Source organism: Somniosus microcephalus, chromosome 3, assembly GCF_052327205.1.
Source record: "Somniosus microcephalus isolate GS21.2 chromosome 3, FLI_Smic_1.0, whole genome shotgun sequence".
NCBI lineage: Eukaryota > Metazoa > Chordata > Chondrichthyes > Squaliformes > Somniosidae > Somniosus > Somniosus microcephalus.
The window spans coordinates 67330014-67345244 of NC_140989.1; the positions used below are offsets into that span (position 1 = coordinate 67330014).

The 15231-nt window shown below is 41.4% G+C and overlaps 1 protein-coding gene across 8 annotated transcripts in view; it reads right to left on the reverse strand.

The window, feature by feature from the left end:
• Positions 1 to 8771: 8771 nt before the first annotated feature.
• Positions 8772 to 15231, reverse strand: part of mark1 (MAP/microtubule affinity-regulating kinase 1) — a 177356-nt gene continuing 170896 nt past the window's right edge. For 7 of the 8 annotated variants that reach the window (XM_085980970.1, XM_085980961.1, XM_085980953.1 and 4 more), the window contains one exon: positions 8772 to 10512. In XM_085980970.1, the coding sequence (XP_085837096.1) occupies positions 10161 to 10512 (352 nt within the window). In that variant the 3' untranslated portion in view covers positions 8772 to 10160. The remainder of the gene's footprint in view (positions 10513 to 15231) is intronic. The other variant, XM_085980977.1, reaches the window with a different exon arrangement.

Here is a 15231-nt window from a genome sequence, read left to right on the forward strand (position 1 = left end):
AGTACCAGTAGTGACCACCCCTGTATATAAGCCTGTGCAGTAACTTTGTATAGTAGTTCCAGTTTTGTCTCCATTCAGTAAACACTTGTTGTAACCAACTTCTGCAGTCCGTGTCTCAATTACACACGGACATTACAGTATACAGACCCCCCCCCCAAAACAGTAATGCGGAGGTTGGGGATGGCATTAAACGGGAAATTAAAGACTCGTGCAATAAGGGCACAGCAGTTATCATGGGTGACTTTAATCTAGATATAGATTAGACTAACTAAATTAGTAACAATACTGTGGAGGAGGAATTCCTGGAGTGTATACGGGATGGTTTCCTGGACCCATATGTCGAGGAACCAACTACAGATCAGGCCATCTTAGACTGGGTATTATATAATGAGAAAGGATTAATTAGCAATCTTGTTGTGCGAGGTGCCTTAGGGGCGGAGCAATCATAATATGATCGCATTCTTCATTAAGATGGAGAGTGAAGTAGTTGACTCAGAGACTAGGGTCCTGAATTTAATTAAAGGAAACTACAATGGTATGAGGCACGAGTTGGGTAGGATTGATTGGGGAATGTTACTCAAAGGGTTGACGGTGGATAGGCAATGGTAAACATTCAAAGATCGCATGGATGAAGTACAGAATTTGTTCAGCCCTGTTTGGCATAAAAATAAAACAAAAAAGGTGACTCAACCGTGGCTAACAAGGGAAATTAGGGATAGCATAAAATCCAAGGAGAGGACATATAAATTGGCCAGAAAAAGCAGTAAACCCGAGGATTGGGAGCAGTTTAGGATTCAGCAAAGAAGGACAAAGGGATTAATTAAGAGGGGAAAAATAGAATGAGAGTAAGCTTGCAGGGAACATAAAAACTGACTGTAAAAGCTTTTATAGATATGTGAAAAGAAAAAGATTGGTGAAGTCAAGCGTAGGTCCCTTGCGGTCAGAATCAGGGGAATTTATAATGGGGAACAAAGAAATGGCAGACCAATTAAATACATACTTTGGTTCTGTCTTCACAAAGGAGGACACAAATAACCTCCCAGAGATGTCGGGGAACATAGGGTCTAATGAGAGGGAGGAACTGAATGAAATCAGTATTTGTAGGGAAATGGTGTTAGGGAAATTGATGGGATTGAAGGCCGATAAATCCCCAGGACCTGATAATCTACATCCGAGGGTACTTAAGGAAGTGGCCCTAGAAATAGTAGATGCATTGCTGGTCATCTTCCAAAATTCTATAGACTCTGGAACAGTTCCCATGGATTGGAGGGTAGCTAATGTTTCCCCATTGTTCAAAAAAGGTGAGAGAGAAAACGGGGAATTATAGACCGGTAAGCCTGACATCGGTAGTGGGGAAAATGCTACAGTCCATTATAAAAGATGTAATAGCAGAGCACTTGGAAAACAGTGACAGGATCGGACAAAGTCAACATGGATTTACAAAAGGTAAATCGTGCTTGACTAATCTACTGGAATTTTTTCAGGATGTAACTGGTAGGATAAGGGAGAACCAGTGGATGTGGTGTATTTGGACTTTCAAAAGGCTTTCGATAGGGTCCCGCATAAAAGATTAGCGTGCAAAGTTAAAGCACATGGGATTGGGGGCAAGGTACTGACTTGGATAGAGAACTGGTTGGCAGACAGGAAGCAAAGAGTTGGAATAAACGTGTCTTTTTCTGAGTGGCAGGCAGTGACTAGTGGGGTACCGCAGGGATTGGTCCTAGGACCCCAGCTATTCACAATATATATTAATGATCTAGACGAGGGAACTAGATGTAATATCTCCAAGTTTGCAGATGACACAAAGCTGGGTGGGTTGGTGTGTGTGCTGCGAGGATGCCGAGAAACTCCAGTATGACTTGGACAGTTTGTGTGATTGGGCAGGTGCAGTATAATGGAGAAATGCGAGGTTATCCACTAGGATAGCAGGAATGATGTATGAGGAGAGATTGGGTCGATTGGGCTTATACTCACTGTAATTTAGAAGAATGAGAGGGGATCTCATTGAAACTTATAAAATTCTAACAGGACTAGACAGACTAGATGCAGGAAGGATGTTCCCGATGGCGAGGGGAGTCCAGAACCAGGGGTCACAGTCTAAGGATAAGGGGTAAGCCATTTAGGACAGAGATGAGGAGGAATTTCTTCACCCAGACAGTGGTGAACCTGTGGAATTCTCTACCACAGAAGTCAGTTGAGGCCAATTCATTAAATATATGCAAGAAGGAGTTAGATATATTTCTTAAGGCTAAAGGGATCAAGGGATATGGGGAGAAGGCAAGGATAGGGTACTGAGTTTGGATGATCAGCCATGATCTCATTGAATGGCAGAGCAGGCTCGAGGGGCCGAATGGCCTACTCCTGCTCCGATCTTCTATGTTTCTATACTCCTGCTCGCCCAACACCCGCCCGCTGCTCACCCAGCAACTGTTCTCTACATTGGCTCCTGCTCCCCAATGTATTACATTTAAAATCCTTCACCTCATCTATCTATAAATGATTCATCTTTACTGGCTAGCCTGATGAGTCTAAATTGAAAACTCTTTTTGGGTAACAAATTAATGTAAGGGAGTAATTTTCTCCTCCCCTGGAGGAGTTGATTCCACAGTGGGATATGGTTCTAAGGTAGAGTTGGCAAGTTGATAACACAAATTCCTTCCTATATCCAACCAACTACCATGATGGCAAGTTGATATCACAAATTCCTTCCTATACCTAACCAACTACCATGGTGCAAACATTGATATCCTAATATTAATTGGGCATTCTTGTCAACATAATTAAGAGAAGTCGGGCAATATAGCCCTTCGAGCCTGCTCCGCTATTCAGTAAGATCATGGCTTATCTTCGACCTCAACTCCACTTTGCCGACCGCTCGACCCCCAAATCCCTTGATCCCCTTAAGAGTGCAAAAATCTGTCGATCTCAGCCTTGAATATACTCAATGACTCAGCATCTACATCTGGCCCTCGGGTAGAAAATTCCAAAGATTCACAACCATCTGAGTGAACAAATCTCAGTCCTAAATGGCTGACCCCTTATCGTGAGACTATGCCTCCTACATCTAGATTCTCCAGCCAGGGGAAACAGCCTCTCAGCATCTACACTGAAACATAAAAGATTCTGAGAGGGCTTGACGATGAGATCACCTCTCCTGCTAAACTCGAGAGAGTATAGGCCCATTCTACTCAATCTCTCCTCATAGGACAACACTCATCCCAGGAATCAATCTAGTGAACCTTCACTGCACTCCCGCCAAGGCAAGTATATCCTTCCTTGGGCACGGAAGCCAAAACTACACAGTACTCCAGCTGTGATCTCATTAAAGCCCTGAACAACTGCAGCAACACTTCCTTACTCTTGTACTCCAACCCCCTTGCAATAAAGGCCAACATGCCATTTGCTTTCCTCACTGCTTGCTGTACCTGCAGGTTATGTTTCGTGTATAAGGACTCCCTCTTAACACGAACATTTAATAATCTCACCATTTAAAAAACTGTTTTTCTATTCTTCCTACCAAAATTAATAACCTCACATTTCCCCACATTGTACTCCATCTGCCACTTTCTTGCCCACCCCCTTAACCTAGCGCTATCCCTTTGCAGGCTCTTTGTGTCCTCCTCACAGCTTACTTTCCCACGTGGCTTTGAATCATCAGCAAATTTGGATACATTACACTCAGTCCCTTCATCTAAGTTATTAATATATATTGTAAATAACAGAGGCCCTTCATCTAAGTTAATATATATTGTAAATAACTGAGGCATCAGCACTGATCCTTGCAGCACCCCACTAGTAATAGCCTGCCAACCTGAAAATGACCCGTTTATTCCTACTCTGTTTTCTGTCCTTTAACCAATCCTCTATCCATGCTAATATATTACCTCCAACCGCGTGAGCCATCTTGTGTAACAACCTATTGTGTGACACCTTATCTACAAAATCCAAATATACTACATTCACTGGTTCCCCTTTATCTACACTGCTAGTTATATCCTCAAAAACTCTTCAGATTTTTCAAACGCTACTTCCCTTTCATAAAACCATGCCAACTCTACCTAATCATATTATAATTTTCTAAGTGCCCTGTTACCACTCCCTTAATAATGGATTCCAGCATTTTCCTGACCACTGTTGCCAGGCTAACTGGCATATAGTTCCCTGTTTCCCCTCCATTCTTAAATAGTGGGGTTACATTTCATACAAGGGCAACATGTTCCCATAAAGGTCAAGAGTGGTTCCAAAAACCACAGGGAACCGTGGATGTCAGGGGATATACGGGAATGGATTAGGAAAAAAAGGAGGGCTTTTGGTAGATACAAAAGGCTAAAGACGGAGGAAGCCCTAGAGGAGTACAAAAAGTGCAGGGGGATACTTAAAAAAGAAATTAGGAGATCAAGGAGGGGCCATGAAATAACACTGGCGAGCAAAATAAAGGAAAATCCGAAGATGTTTTATAAGTATATTAAGGGTAAAAGGATAACTAGGGAAAAAATAGGGCCCATTAGGGACAAAAGTGGCAATCTGTGTGTGGAGCCGGAAGATGTAGGAGGGGTTCTAAATGAATTTTTTGCATCTGTTTTCACTATGGAGAAGGACGATGTAGACATAGAAATAGGGCGGGGGGACTGTGATATGCTCGAACATATTAACATCGAGAGGGAGGAGGTATTGGCGGTTTTAGCTGGCCTAAAAATGGATAAATCCCCAGGCCCGGATGAAATGTACCCCAGGCTGCTGTGTGAGGCAAAGGAGGAGATTGCGGGGGCTCTAACACATATATTCAGGACCTCTCTGGCCACAGGGGATGTGCCAGAGGACTGGAGAACCGCTAATGTAGTACCATTATTCAAGAAGGGTAGTAGGGAAAAACCGGGGAACTACAGGCCAGTGAGCCTAACATCAGTGGTAGGAAAATTACTGGAAAAAATCCTGAGGGACAAAATTTGTCTCCACTTGGAGAGGCAAGGATTAATCAGGGATAGTCAACATGGCTTTGTCAAGGGAAGATCATGTCTGACTAATTTGATTGAATTTTTTGAGGGGGTGACTAGGTGTGTGGATGAGGGTAACGCAGTGGATGTGGTATACATGGATTTCAGTAAGGCCTTCGATAAAGTCCCGCACAGGAGACTGGTCAAGAAGGTAAGAGCCCATGGAATCCAGGGTGCCTTGGCACATTGGATACAAAACTGGCTTAGTGGCAGAAGGCAGAGGGTGATGGTCGAAGGTTGTTTTTGTGACTGGAAACCTGTGGCCAGTGGGGTACCACAGGGATCGGTGCTGGGTCCCTTGCTGTTTGTGGTCTACATTAATGACTTGGATATGAATGTAAAGGGTATGATCAGTAAATTCGCGGATGATACTAAAATTGGTAGGGTGGTAAATAGCGAGGAGGGTAGCCTCAGTCTGCAGAACGATATAGATGGGTTGGTCAGATGGGCGGAACAGTGGCAAATGGAATTTAACCCGGAAAAGTGCGAGGTGATGCACTTTGGGGGGTCTAACAAGGCAAGGGAATACACAATGAAGGGAAAGACCCTAGGCAAGACGGAGGGTCAGAGGGATCTGGGTGTGCAGGTACACAGATCCCTGAAGGCGGCGGAACAGGTGGATAAGGTGGTAAAAAAGGCATATGGGATACTTGCCTTCATTAGCCGAGGCATAGAATATAAGAGCAAGGAGGTTATGATGGAGCTGTATAAAACACTGGTTAGGCCACAGCTGGAATACTGTGTGCAGTTCTGGTCGCCACACTACAGGAAAGATGTGATCGCGTTAGAGAGGGTGCAGAGGAGGTTCACCAGGATGTTACCAGGGCTGGAGCGCTTCAGCTATGAAGAGAGACTGGGCAGATTGGGTTTGTTTTCCTTGGAGCAGAGGAGGCTGAGGGGGGACATGATTGAGGTGTACAAAATTGTGAGGGGCATAGATAGGATGGATGCTGAGGAGCTTTTCCCCTTAGTAGAGGGGTCAATAACTAGGGGGCATAGATTCAAGGTAAAGGGCGGGAGGTTTAGAGGGGATTTGAGAAAGAACTTTTTCACCCAGAGGGTGGTTGGAGTCTGGAACTCACTGCCTGAAAGGGTTGTGGAGGCAGAAACCCTCACAACATTTAAGAAGCATTTGGATGAGCATTTGAAATGCCATAGCATACAAGGCTACGGGCCAAATGCTGGAATATGGGATTAGATTAGACAGGGCTTGATGGCCGGCATGGACACGATGGGCCGAAGGGCCTCTATCCGTGCTGTATTACTCTATGACTCTATGACATTTTCTATCTTCCAATCCATTGAGACCATTCCAGGCATCCACCATCTCTGCAGCCATCTCTTTTAGAACCCTAGGATGTAGGCCATCAGGTCCAAGGGATTTGTCGACTTTTAGTCCCATTAATTTTTCCAGTACTTTTACTTTACTAATATTAATTACTTTAAGTTCCTCACTCTCATTAGACCCTTGGCTCTCCACTATTTCTGGAATTTTTTTTGTGTCTTCTGCTGTGAAGACAGATGCAAAATATTTGTCAAGAAGAACCTTTACAGTTAGTGGACAAAGGATACTTTAATTCCATCAGCCTGCACAAGATTCAAATCCAGATGTTAGAGGCGATGAGTGCATAACTTCTTAGGCAGTCCCTCGGAACAGAGGATGACTTGCTGCCACATTAAAAACTTACTTTACCCCTAGACACCAAAAGTATAGCCTAATTACTGTAAAAACAAATTATTTGTAAAAGTATAACCAAAACTACTTTTGATTGGGGGAAATAAAAGAACAAATGCTTCATCACGCCAAAAGATATGCAAATACTTGAAGGCATTAGCTCAAAATAATGCCCGAGGAAAAAAGGGTCAATGATAGGTAGCCAGGATATTGAAGGAAGCGGAACACCCGTTACTTAAAAACCTCATAAAACAGCACAGGGAAAAATTAGATTTCCCAGTTCATATGGATGATTATATTCAACTAACCATAGATATAATGTACAGAACTCTTTTTGATTATTGTAAGACTGAGAAAAACCTATCATAAAACTTGTTTGAAGAGCATGTTAATGCAACAATGATGGTGTGCGCCTGGTATGAATAAAAATGATGAAGCTTACAACTACTTGCATTTTTATAGCGTGTTTAACATAGTAAAACGTCCCAAGGTGCTTCATAGGAGTGTTACCAGACAAAAATTTGACTGAGCGATGAGCTACAGGAAATTTTGTGCTATCCGGCACCCACGGGACCGAGCTACTGCCGTTGCCTCAAAACTTCTGGATAGACCAGCGTCAATGTTATCAGATAGGAGCTTTTCATCTCCGTATCTGACAACAAAGACTGTTGCTTAGCAACAGCTTGTAAACACTCGGCCCAGTAGCTTGGAAGCGTCTCTGAAGCTGTTGCGAAGCTACAAAGACGCTTTCCAGAGCCTGCCTGTGAAAAGAATGCTAGGAGACAAAAAAAAATCTAACCAAAACGGCTGCTGATTTCTGCCGTTAGATCGAAGTTGCCGGACATTCAACCTCCGGATAGCACAAAGTTTCCTGTATTGGGACAGGTGACCAAAAGCTTGGTCAAAGGAGTAGGTTTTAATGAACATCCTAAAGGAGAAGAGAGGTAGATATGCGGAGAGGTTTAGGGAGGAAACCTAGGCAGCTGAAGGCACGGCCGCCACTGGCGGAGTGAAGGAAATCGGGGATGCACAAGAGGCCAGAATTGGAGGAACAGGGTTACAAAGATAGGGGCGAGGTGAGGCTATGGAGGGACACAAGGACAATTTTAAAAGCGAGGAGTTTCTGGACTGGGATCCAATATAGGCCAATGAGCACAGGGGTGATGGATGAACGGGCCTTGGTGCGAGTTAGGATACGGGCAGCAGAGTTTTGGATGAGTTGAAGTTTACGGAAGGTGGAAGATGGGAGGCCAGCCTGGAGAGCGTTAGTATAGTCGAGTCTGGAGGTAACGAAAGCAGTGATGGGGGTTTCAGCAGCAGATGAGCGGAGGCAGGGGCGGAGATAGGCACTATTAGAGAGGAGGTGTAAGTAGGCGGTCTTTGTGATGGATAGGATATGGGGTCGGAAGCTCAGCTCAGGGTTAAATAGGATGCCAAGGTTGCGAACAATCTGGTTCAGCCTCGGACTGTTCAAGTAAGTGTGGGTGGAATTTTCTTTGACTAATAAGAGCTAGAAAGTGGAGTAGGAAAGATATTGCTGTATGGTTTTATTTTAACCATCTTTATGTTAGCAACAAGGATACAGCCTCCGAACTGATGTCATCTTAAATGATTTCATACATCAGTAAATGTATTCAAAGCAAACATTGATTTTTAACTTACCAAAATAAGATCTGTTGCATAATAAATACAGATGACAAAACTCCACATTACCTGTCAAGAAGAAAAACGATTCTTGCTCTCAATTCTTTTGTTCATTCATGATAGTTGGTGTCTCATAGCATAAGCTGCAAACTTTGTTGTACTACGCAAAAAATTTGGCTCCCAATAGCCACATTATATTAAGCTTGGTGCATTTTACCACGTTTTCTGTCAAACCTGTTGCTTACTGCTATAATTTGATTATACTGTTCATATTAAAGATGTAGAATATTTCTTTGTCAAAATATTTTCACAACAGGTACATCTTTTACAAAGTAAAACAAGTTGGAAAGAAAAAAGAAAACTGGCATAAACAAAGTAACAGGAAATGTAAAAAGTAATCTGAAAAAGTATTTCCTTTAAAAGGTTAAAAAATGTAATAAAACTTATGCCATGTTCAGGTCATTTCAAGTTTGTTTTAATATTGTGCACCAGTGAAAATGTACTCATGTACCTTGCACTGAACTCCTCTCAATTAACATCAAGGGGGAGGGGCAAGTACGACTTTCCAAGCATCTTCTAAGGCAACAAAATCAACGTCATTCTGAAACACAACCGCCACAGGAAAGAAGCTACATCACAGAATATTTACAATCCAAAGCTTCAATCTAACGCTGCTGCATGTTTATGCAACCATACAAAGATTTAGTTCACCTTCTGATAATCAAGGTTCCAGATCTGATCACAGCATGTACACTGACAGATTTTGATTATTTTTCCAAATCTTCACAAGAGTGCAGACAGGGTCAACGCTAATATTACAATAATTACAACATAAAATACAATTGCACAATTAACCTACATGGTTAATTTGGTACAAAACAAGTATTAAATGTACTAGTACTAGTGGTTTTACATAGTACATCACTAGTTATAAAGGGGAAAAATTCCTTTAATTGGTGAAGGCCTAATAATTACAATGCTGCACATTACAGGTATACTGTCCTGGAATAAATACAAGAAATCTGGTAAACTATTTAGCACAGGTGATTACAGTGGGACAGGAAATCATACAACCACTTAACATGTGAGCATTACCATTTTATTGTACAAGTTGGAAAATGTGAACTTGATAGATATTTGTAGCTCCATACAGCACGGAAGGAAAAGAAGAGGGCCATCTTCCTCACAGATGAATGACAATTCCTGAGACAACTTTCCCAAAAGCTGTTTTGTGCTATTAATGAAAACATTATAGTATGGAGGGAAGAGCACTGGGCACCTAGGTAACAAATTTAAAAGATCATAATGGCTTTTTATTTTTTAAAGAGGTATTGGGGGGGGGGGGGGGGGGGGGGAGAGATTTAATTCCAACAATAATGAAGTCAAAAACCTTAATTTATCTAACATCCAAAAATGTAGTTCGTGTTAAAGAACTTCAAAAGCTCAAAATACACTACTTGGAACATTATAATGGGCATTTCTGTACATAAATCAGGACACAACTATACAATACCTGTAGATGTTAGGTATTACTCTTTATTGTACAACTATATGAACATAAGCTGTGACAATGCTCAATATACTTACCTGTACATGTGGAAATAAGATCACAATTCTTTAAAGCTAATTCACAATAAGCCATACGGACCTGGGTTTTACAATTTAGAATCACAATGTATATAACCTTATTGCGACGGAAATTTCTAACCGTTTAATTTATTTGGGTATGAGGGAGGACGTGGGGTCAGTGGCCAAACTCACGCACATTAGCAATAATACCAGTACATTCAAGAGTGAACTGTACATCACACAAGAAACTTCCCTGATCCCATAATTACAGTTTCTCTTTACAACTTCAGCTCATTCGCAATTTTGGATGCAATGTTCTTGAATGCTATAGATGTCCCAGATATTCGCTTAAAGCGAACACCATTTAGAGACAAACGTGGCAGCTTGCAGACCTCCATTTCCCACTGAACCAAATTGTCCTGCCGAGCGTCCCCATGAACACAGAACAAGAGGAACCTTTCCCGTTGCTCATAGTCACAATTATTAGCATCCAGCACCTTTCGGATCTCTCGCATCATATCGTTGGGATCCATTGAGCTGGTGGTCTTCATGCTCCATGTGAACCTCAAAGACCTTGGTTTTGCATCTTTATCATCCCTTTCTTTGTCCTTTGCTTCTCCTGACATACTCCTGAAAATAGAGAAAGACCATGCAGTCATTCAAGAACATTATGGAAACATTTAGATTCCTGACCTGCATTTACAACTATTGGCATCCATCCCATTTCAAAATTCATTTAAACTACTTTAAATAGACTGAAAATCTCAGAAACAACTTTGACTCCTTAAGGTATATTTGCAGCATCTACACTGTAGGATAAAACTACCAGCAATTTCTAGCTAAAGCAGCGAGAGTTAATTTGAAGAATGCCCAGCTAAAACAATGTTGCTTGTTTACCTAGCTTCTTTACTTCTTACCTCCCCATTTCACAGGAAGAGCCATTGAAATGGTATGGCTTGAACAAAAGTATTAAATAGTGCTACACTGCAGCTTTTGATAGACTAAAGATGGCGCAATCATTAGTTGTTTTGAAATACAGTACTGCTATTAGTGGTCTTTGCTATGAAGAAGAAAGTTTAAAGACAAACTTAAATTTGGCTTAGGATACACTTCTACAGCACGTTTAAGAACATTATACAAATTAATTTAACACTCTAAGTACTGTAGATATTGGAAACAAATCTGTGAAATAGATTAGTTCCACTGAAACTTTGTATTTTAACCTTGTATTTCAAACACTAGCTGTCATCTCTCAAATTAACTTTTAAAATAGTTAGTAATTTTGGTGCGATTAGGTTATGTAAAAAATAATTTTAATGCATTCCAGCTTCAGAACATATACAGGACAAATGAATGACCAAAAATAAAACCCTTTTGTTTTTCAAATCATTTTCTCCCCCCTGCCCAAAAGTTTCTGTACCTCACCCAAGTAATCCTTCTTGGGAGGGTAGGTATGCAAAGTGTACAAACTTTCTTGAGCCATGAAGTATTGAACGAGCATGATCATCATAATCAGGAATAGTGGAATTGCGAGATAAAAAGACGACCAAGATCCATCTAGTTCGCCTTCTACCATCCGGGTAGTCGCATGATACAATGATAATGTAGTTGTTGACTAATTATAGCAATTAATCTCCATCAATCAATCTACAACACCCAGTTACGAGGTGAGGAGAGCCCCAGTGGTGGAGAACTTTGGGAACCATAGGTCCAAAGTCATCTTTATCCTCCCAATCATGCTACAGGAAACTCTCATTTAAACGGCACCTAAATATCCGGAATTCTCTATTAACTGGCAAAATTCTCACTCTGAAAACAACCCCATAATAACCGGCAATGTTTCCGAGTCCGAGTCTCCCGCGGTGGCCGAGTTAGTCAGTCGGGGTAGTTCTCCAAACTGCCACTACTCGGCTTCTTGGCGCCGTCGGGAGTCGGAACACCTCAAAACCCCTGTAACAGGAGTCTGACTCTCCCGCGCTGCCAGTAGTCTCTTCTGATCCGCCATTTTATAGGGGTACTGTGTGTCTCCCACACTGCTGGTAGTCATTGCATTGCATTATGGAAATCCCAAAAGTTGGTCCAAGCAAAAGGAAGAGAGTGGTTAACTTTAAAACAGAAAATCGACATATGCCAACGACTAGAAAGGGGAGAGAAGCGTATCAACATTATGAATGAATTCAAAATCGGTTCGTCAACAATCTATGACATCAAATCGCAGAAGGATAAGCTGCTCAAGTTTTATTCAAGCTCGGAGACATCTAAGGGTGTAGAGAAACGGCGTACGCTTCGTAAGCCTAAGCTTGAAGAGCTGGATACCGTGCTTTATGAGTGGTTTTCTCTTGAGCATTCAGAGGGTGTTCCGATTTCCGGACCCATGCTAATTGAAAAAGCAAAGGATTTCTATGCAAAGATGGAGCTCACTGACAAGTGTGCTTTCTCTGAGGGAAGGCTAACGTGCTTCAAGTTACGGCACGGGCTATGACGACTCGATATTTCCAGGGAGAAGAAATCAGCTGATCACAACGCCGCAGAAGAATACTGCGATTATTTCAATCGGATTGTGCAGCAACATGATTTGTCACCAGCACAGCTATACAATGCTAACGAAACTGGCTTATTTGAGGTTTTTCCCAGAATCAACGCTTGCTGGGGTTAGTGAGGCTAAATCTTCAGGTTACAAGAAAAATAAAGATCGTGTAACCGTGCTAACATGTGCGAACGCTGCTGGATCACACCGGGTTAAACTTCTTGGCATTGGGAAGTATAAAAATCCCCGTGCATTTAAAAATGTGAGGCACTTACCTGTTGAGTACAAAGCTCAAAGAAATGTTTGGATGGATAAGGAAATATTTTCGAATTGGTTCCATCATATTTTTGTTCCATCTGTGAGGGAACATTTCCATAGAATAAGGAAACCTGAAGATAGCAAATGCATTTTATTGCTTGATAATTGTAGAGCCCATCCGCATGAATCCGAGTTGGTTTCGGGAATATTTTCACCATTTATTTGCCACCAAATGTAACTTCTCTCATACAACCCATGGACCAGGGCATTATCCAAAATCTCAAGTGTCATTACAAGAAAAACTTCCTACGTAAACTGATAAGCCAAGATGACAATATTCACGCATTTCAGAAGGAATACAATCTTAAAGATGCTATCTTTAATGCTGCATGTTCCTGGAACTTGGTGAAAGGTCACACTTTGAGACAAGCCTGGCACAAATTGTGGCCTTCTGTAATGTTTGCTAAGGTTCTTCTTTAGAAGAGGAATTTCATGGGTTCAATGTTCGTCCCAAGAGGAGTACAGTAATGGAAATAGCTGGCATGGTGAAAAATGTAGGCCCAACAAACCCTCTACGTCACCTCAGTGAAAGTGATATTGAGCAGTGGGTTGATGCAGATAGCATATGCACAACAGCAACTTCTCGAAGTGATGATGAAATAATAGAGAATGTTTTGAATCCAAAGAAAGAAAAGGAAAGTGAGATGGAAAGTGAAGAGAATGAGATTTCTGAAGAGAAGATGATTTCTTGGGCTAAAGCTGCAGAAGATTTTGCTTCATTCCTCAAGTTTGCTGAAAGCCATTCTTGCTATTCTGCCCAAGAATTTATGCACCTCCATATTCTGCATTCCACCTTTCTACAAAGAAGGCAAGAGTCCACTAAGCAAGCAGACATCCGGGAATTGTTTAGGAAAGCTTCCAAGAGTTGAAGCACTGGAAGTGCCTGAAGAACCTGTTGAAGTGCCTGATCCTGATGACCCAGCTGGCATGGATATTCCTGATGAACCAGTTGACTTGGAATAAGTGTACAGTCAACCACCGTACTGTATTGTAGTCGTTTATAAGTTTTGTTTTACTGTTTAATAACTTAAGAGTTATGGATTACCCTCAACTGGCAGTACTGTACTTAATCAAGCATCTTCCACCATCCATTTAACACAACATTCTGTAGGTGAGTACCCAATTACTGCACATTTCTTGATTTTTTTTATTTTTCTTTGTTAAAAATAGCCTTGGTAGATAACCCTCTCCGTCATCCGGAAATTTTGATAAACTGGCAACACGCCAGTCCCATTGGTGCCGGATAAAAAAGAGTTTCCTGTACAATTATCATGTCTTATCTCAAATTACTCCTATACTGTATTCCAAAATGTTACTTTCTGAAAGAAATCTATCTAATTTCCATTTCTTAGTGTCAAAGCAGCTTTGCATCGGAAAATGATTGCCTTCCAACATCAACAGGAGTGTGGATGGCAAGACTGGCGCAAGGTAGAAAAAACATTTTTGAAAACCTCTAGGAACAATTTACTACCTGCAAGAGTGAGACTCCACAGTTGAATTGTTCCCTTTCTGGGCCTCCAAGGTTAAGTGGCATGTCAGGCCTATAAATCATATAATTAACAGGTCCTCATGACATGAATTACCAGTCCCAAATGGCTGCAGCGAGATTAATTTGCATTAACAGCGTAAATCCAGCAATTTCAGGACACGCAATATACTTCAATGGGGAGGCTCACGGCGAGGTTGCAAATTTTTCAGTTTAGTCAAGGCTAACGGCGGAGGGCGCAAATCATCCAGCAATTTGTGGAGAATTGGAACTCATGGCATATCTTCCCTCCTCCATAAATTAATGGATTTTTAACAAATTAATAATGGCGAGCGCCATAAACTTGCCATTATTCCAGCAATTTCTGTGCCATCATCAAAGTAACTAGTGCTTCTCCAAACTACAAAAGGTTTTGTGGAACAATTTTATAGATTAATATTTCCATCCTCCAGTCATATTTTTAGCTACATGTGCGGATGAAGAATCTTGTTTTGGAATTAACTAAATCTTCCTGTATTCACTCAAAGCGAATCGGAAGGTAACATTTTAGATCCTGGCAACAAGCGAGTCATTTATCAAAACTTCTGGCCAGAAAGGAGAAATCCTGAATTTTAGAGCCAAAATGAACTGTCATCTAATCCAAATTACTACAAACTTGTGAGGACCAGCAGTAGTTCTCATTAGGGATCCATCTCATTGAAGTTTGAACTTCCGTACTGGCAATAATAAAGTTTCTCCTGGGGCCAAGGATAACATTTTGTTTTGAGAGGTTTGTAATAAGAGGTTATAATAGAGGGTCTACTGTATTCTACCTGATATTGTAAATTAAAGAGATAATGCAAACAGCATGGTTAAGATTCAACCTACAACCTACAGAATTTATGATGACACCAGGGACAAGAAGATAAAATTTGACATAGTAATGGGAGTACATAGTCAAGCTCCCATAATACTGGTAAATTATCTCATTCTGAGAGTCTTCAGCATCATTTCACACTTCAATTGAGGACACCCTTGA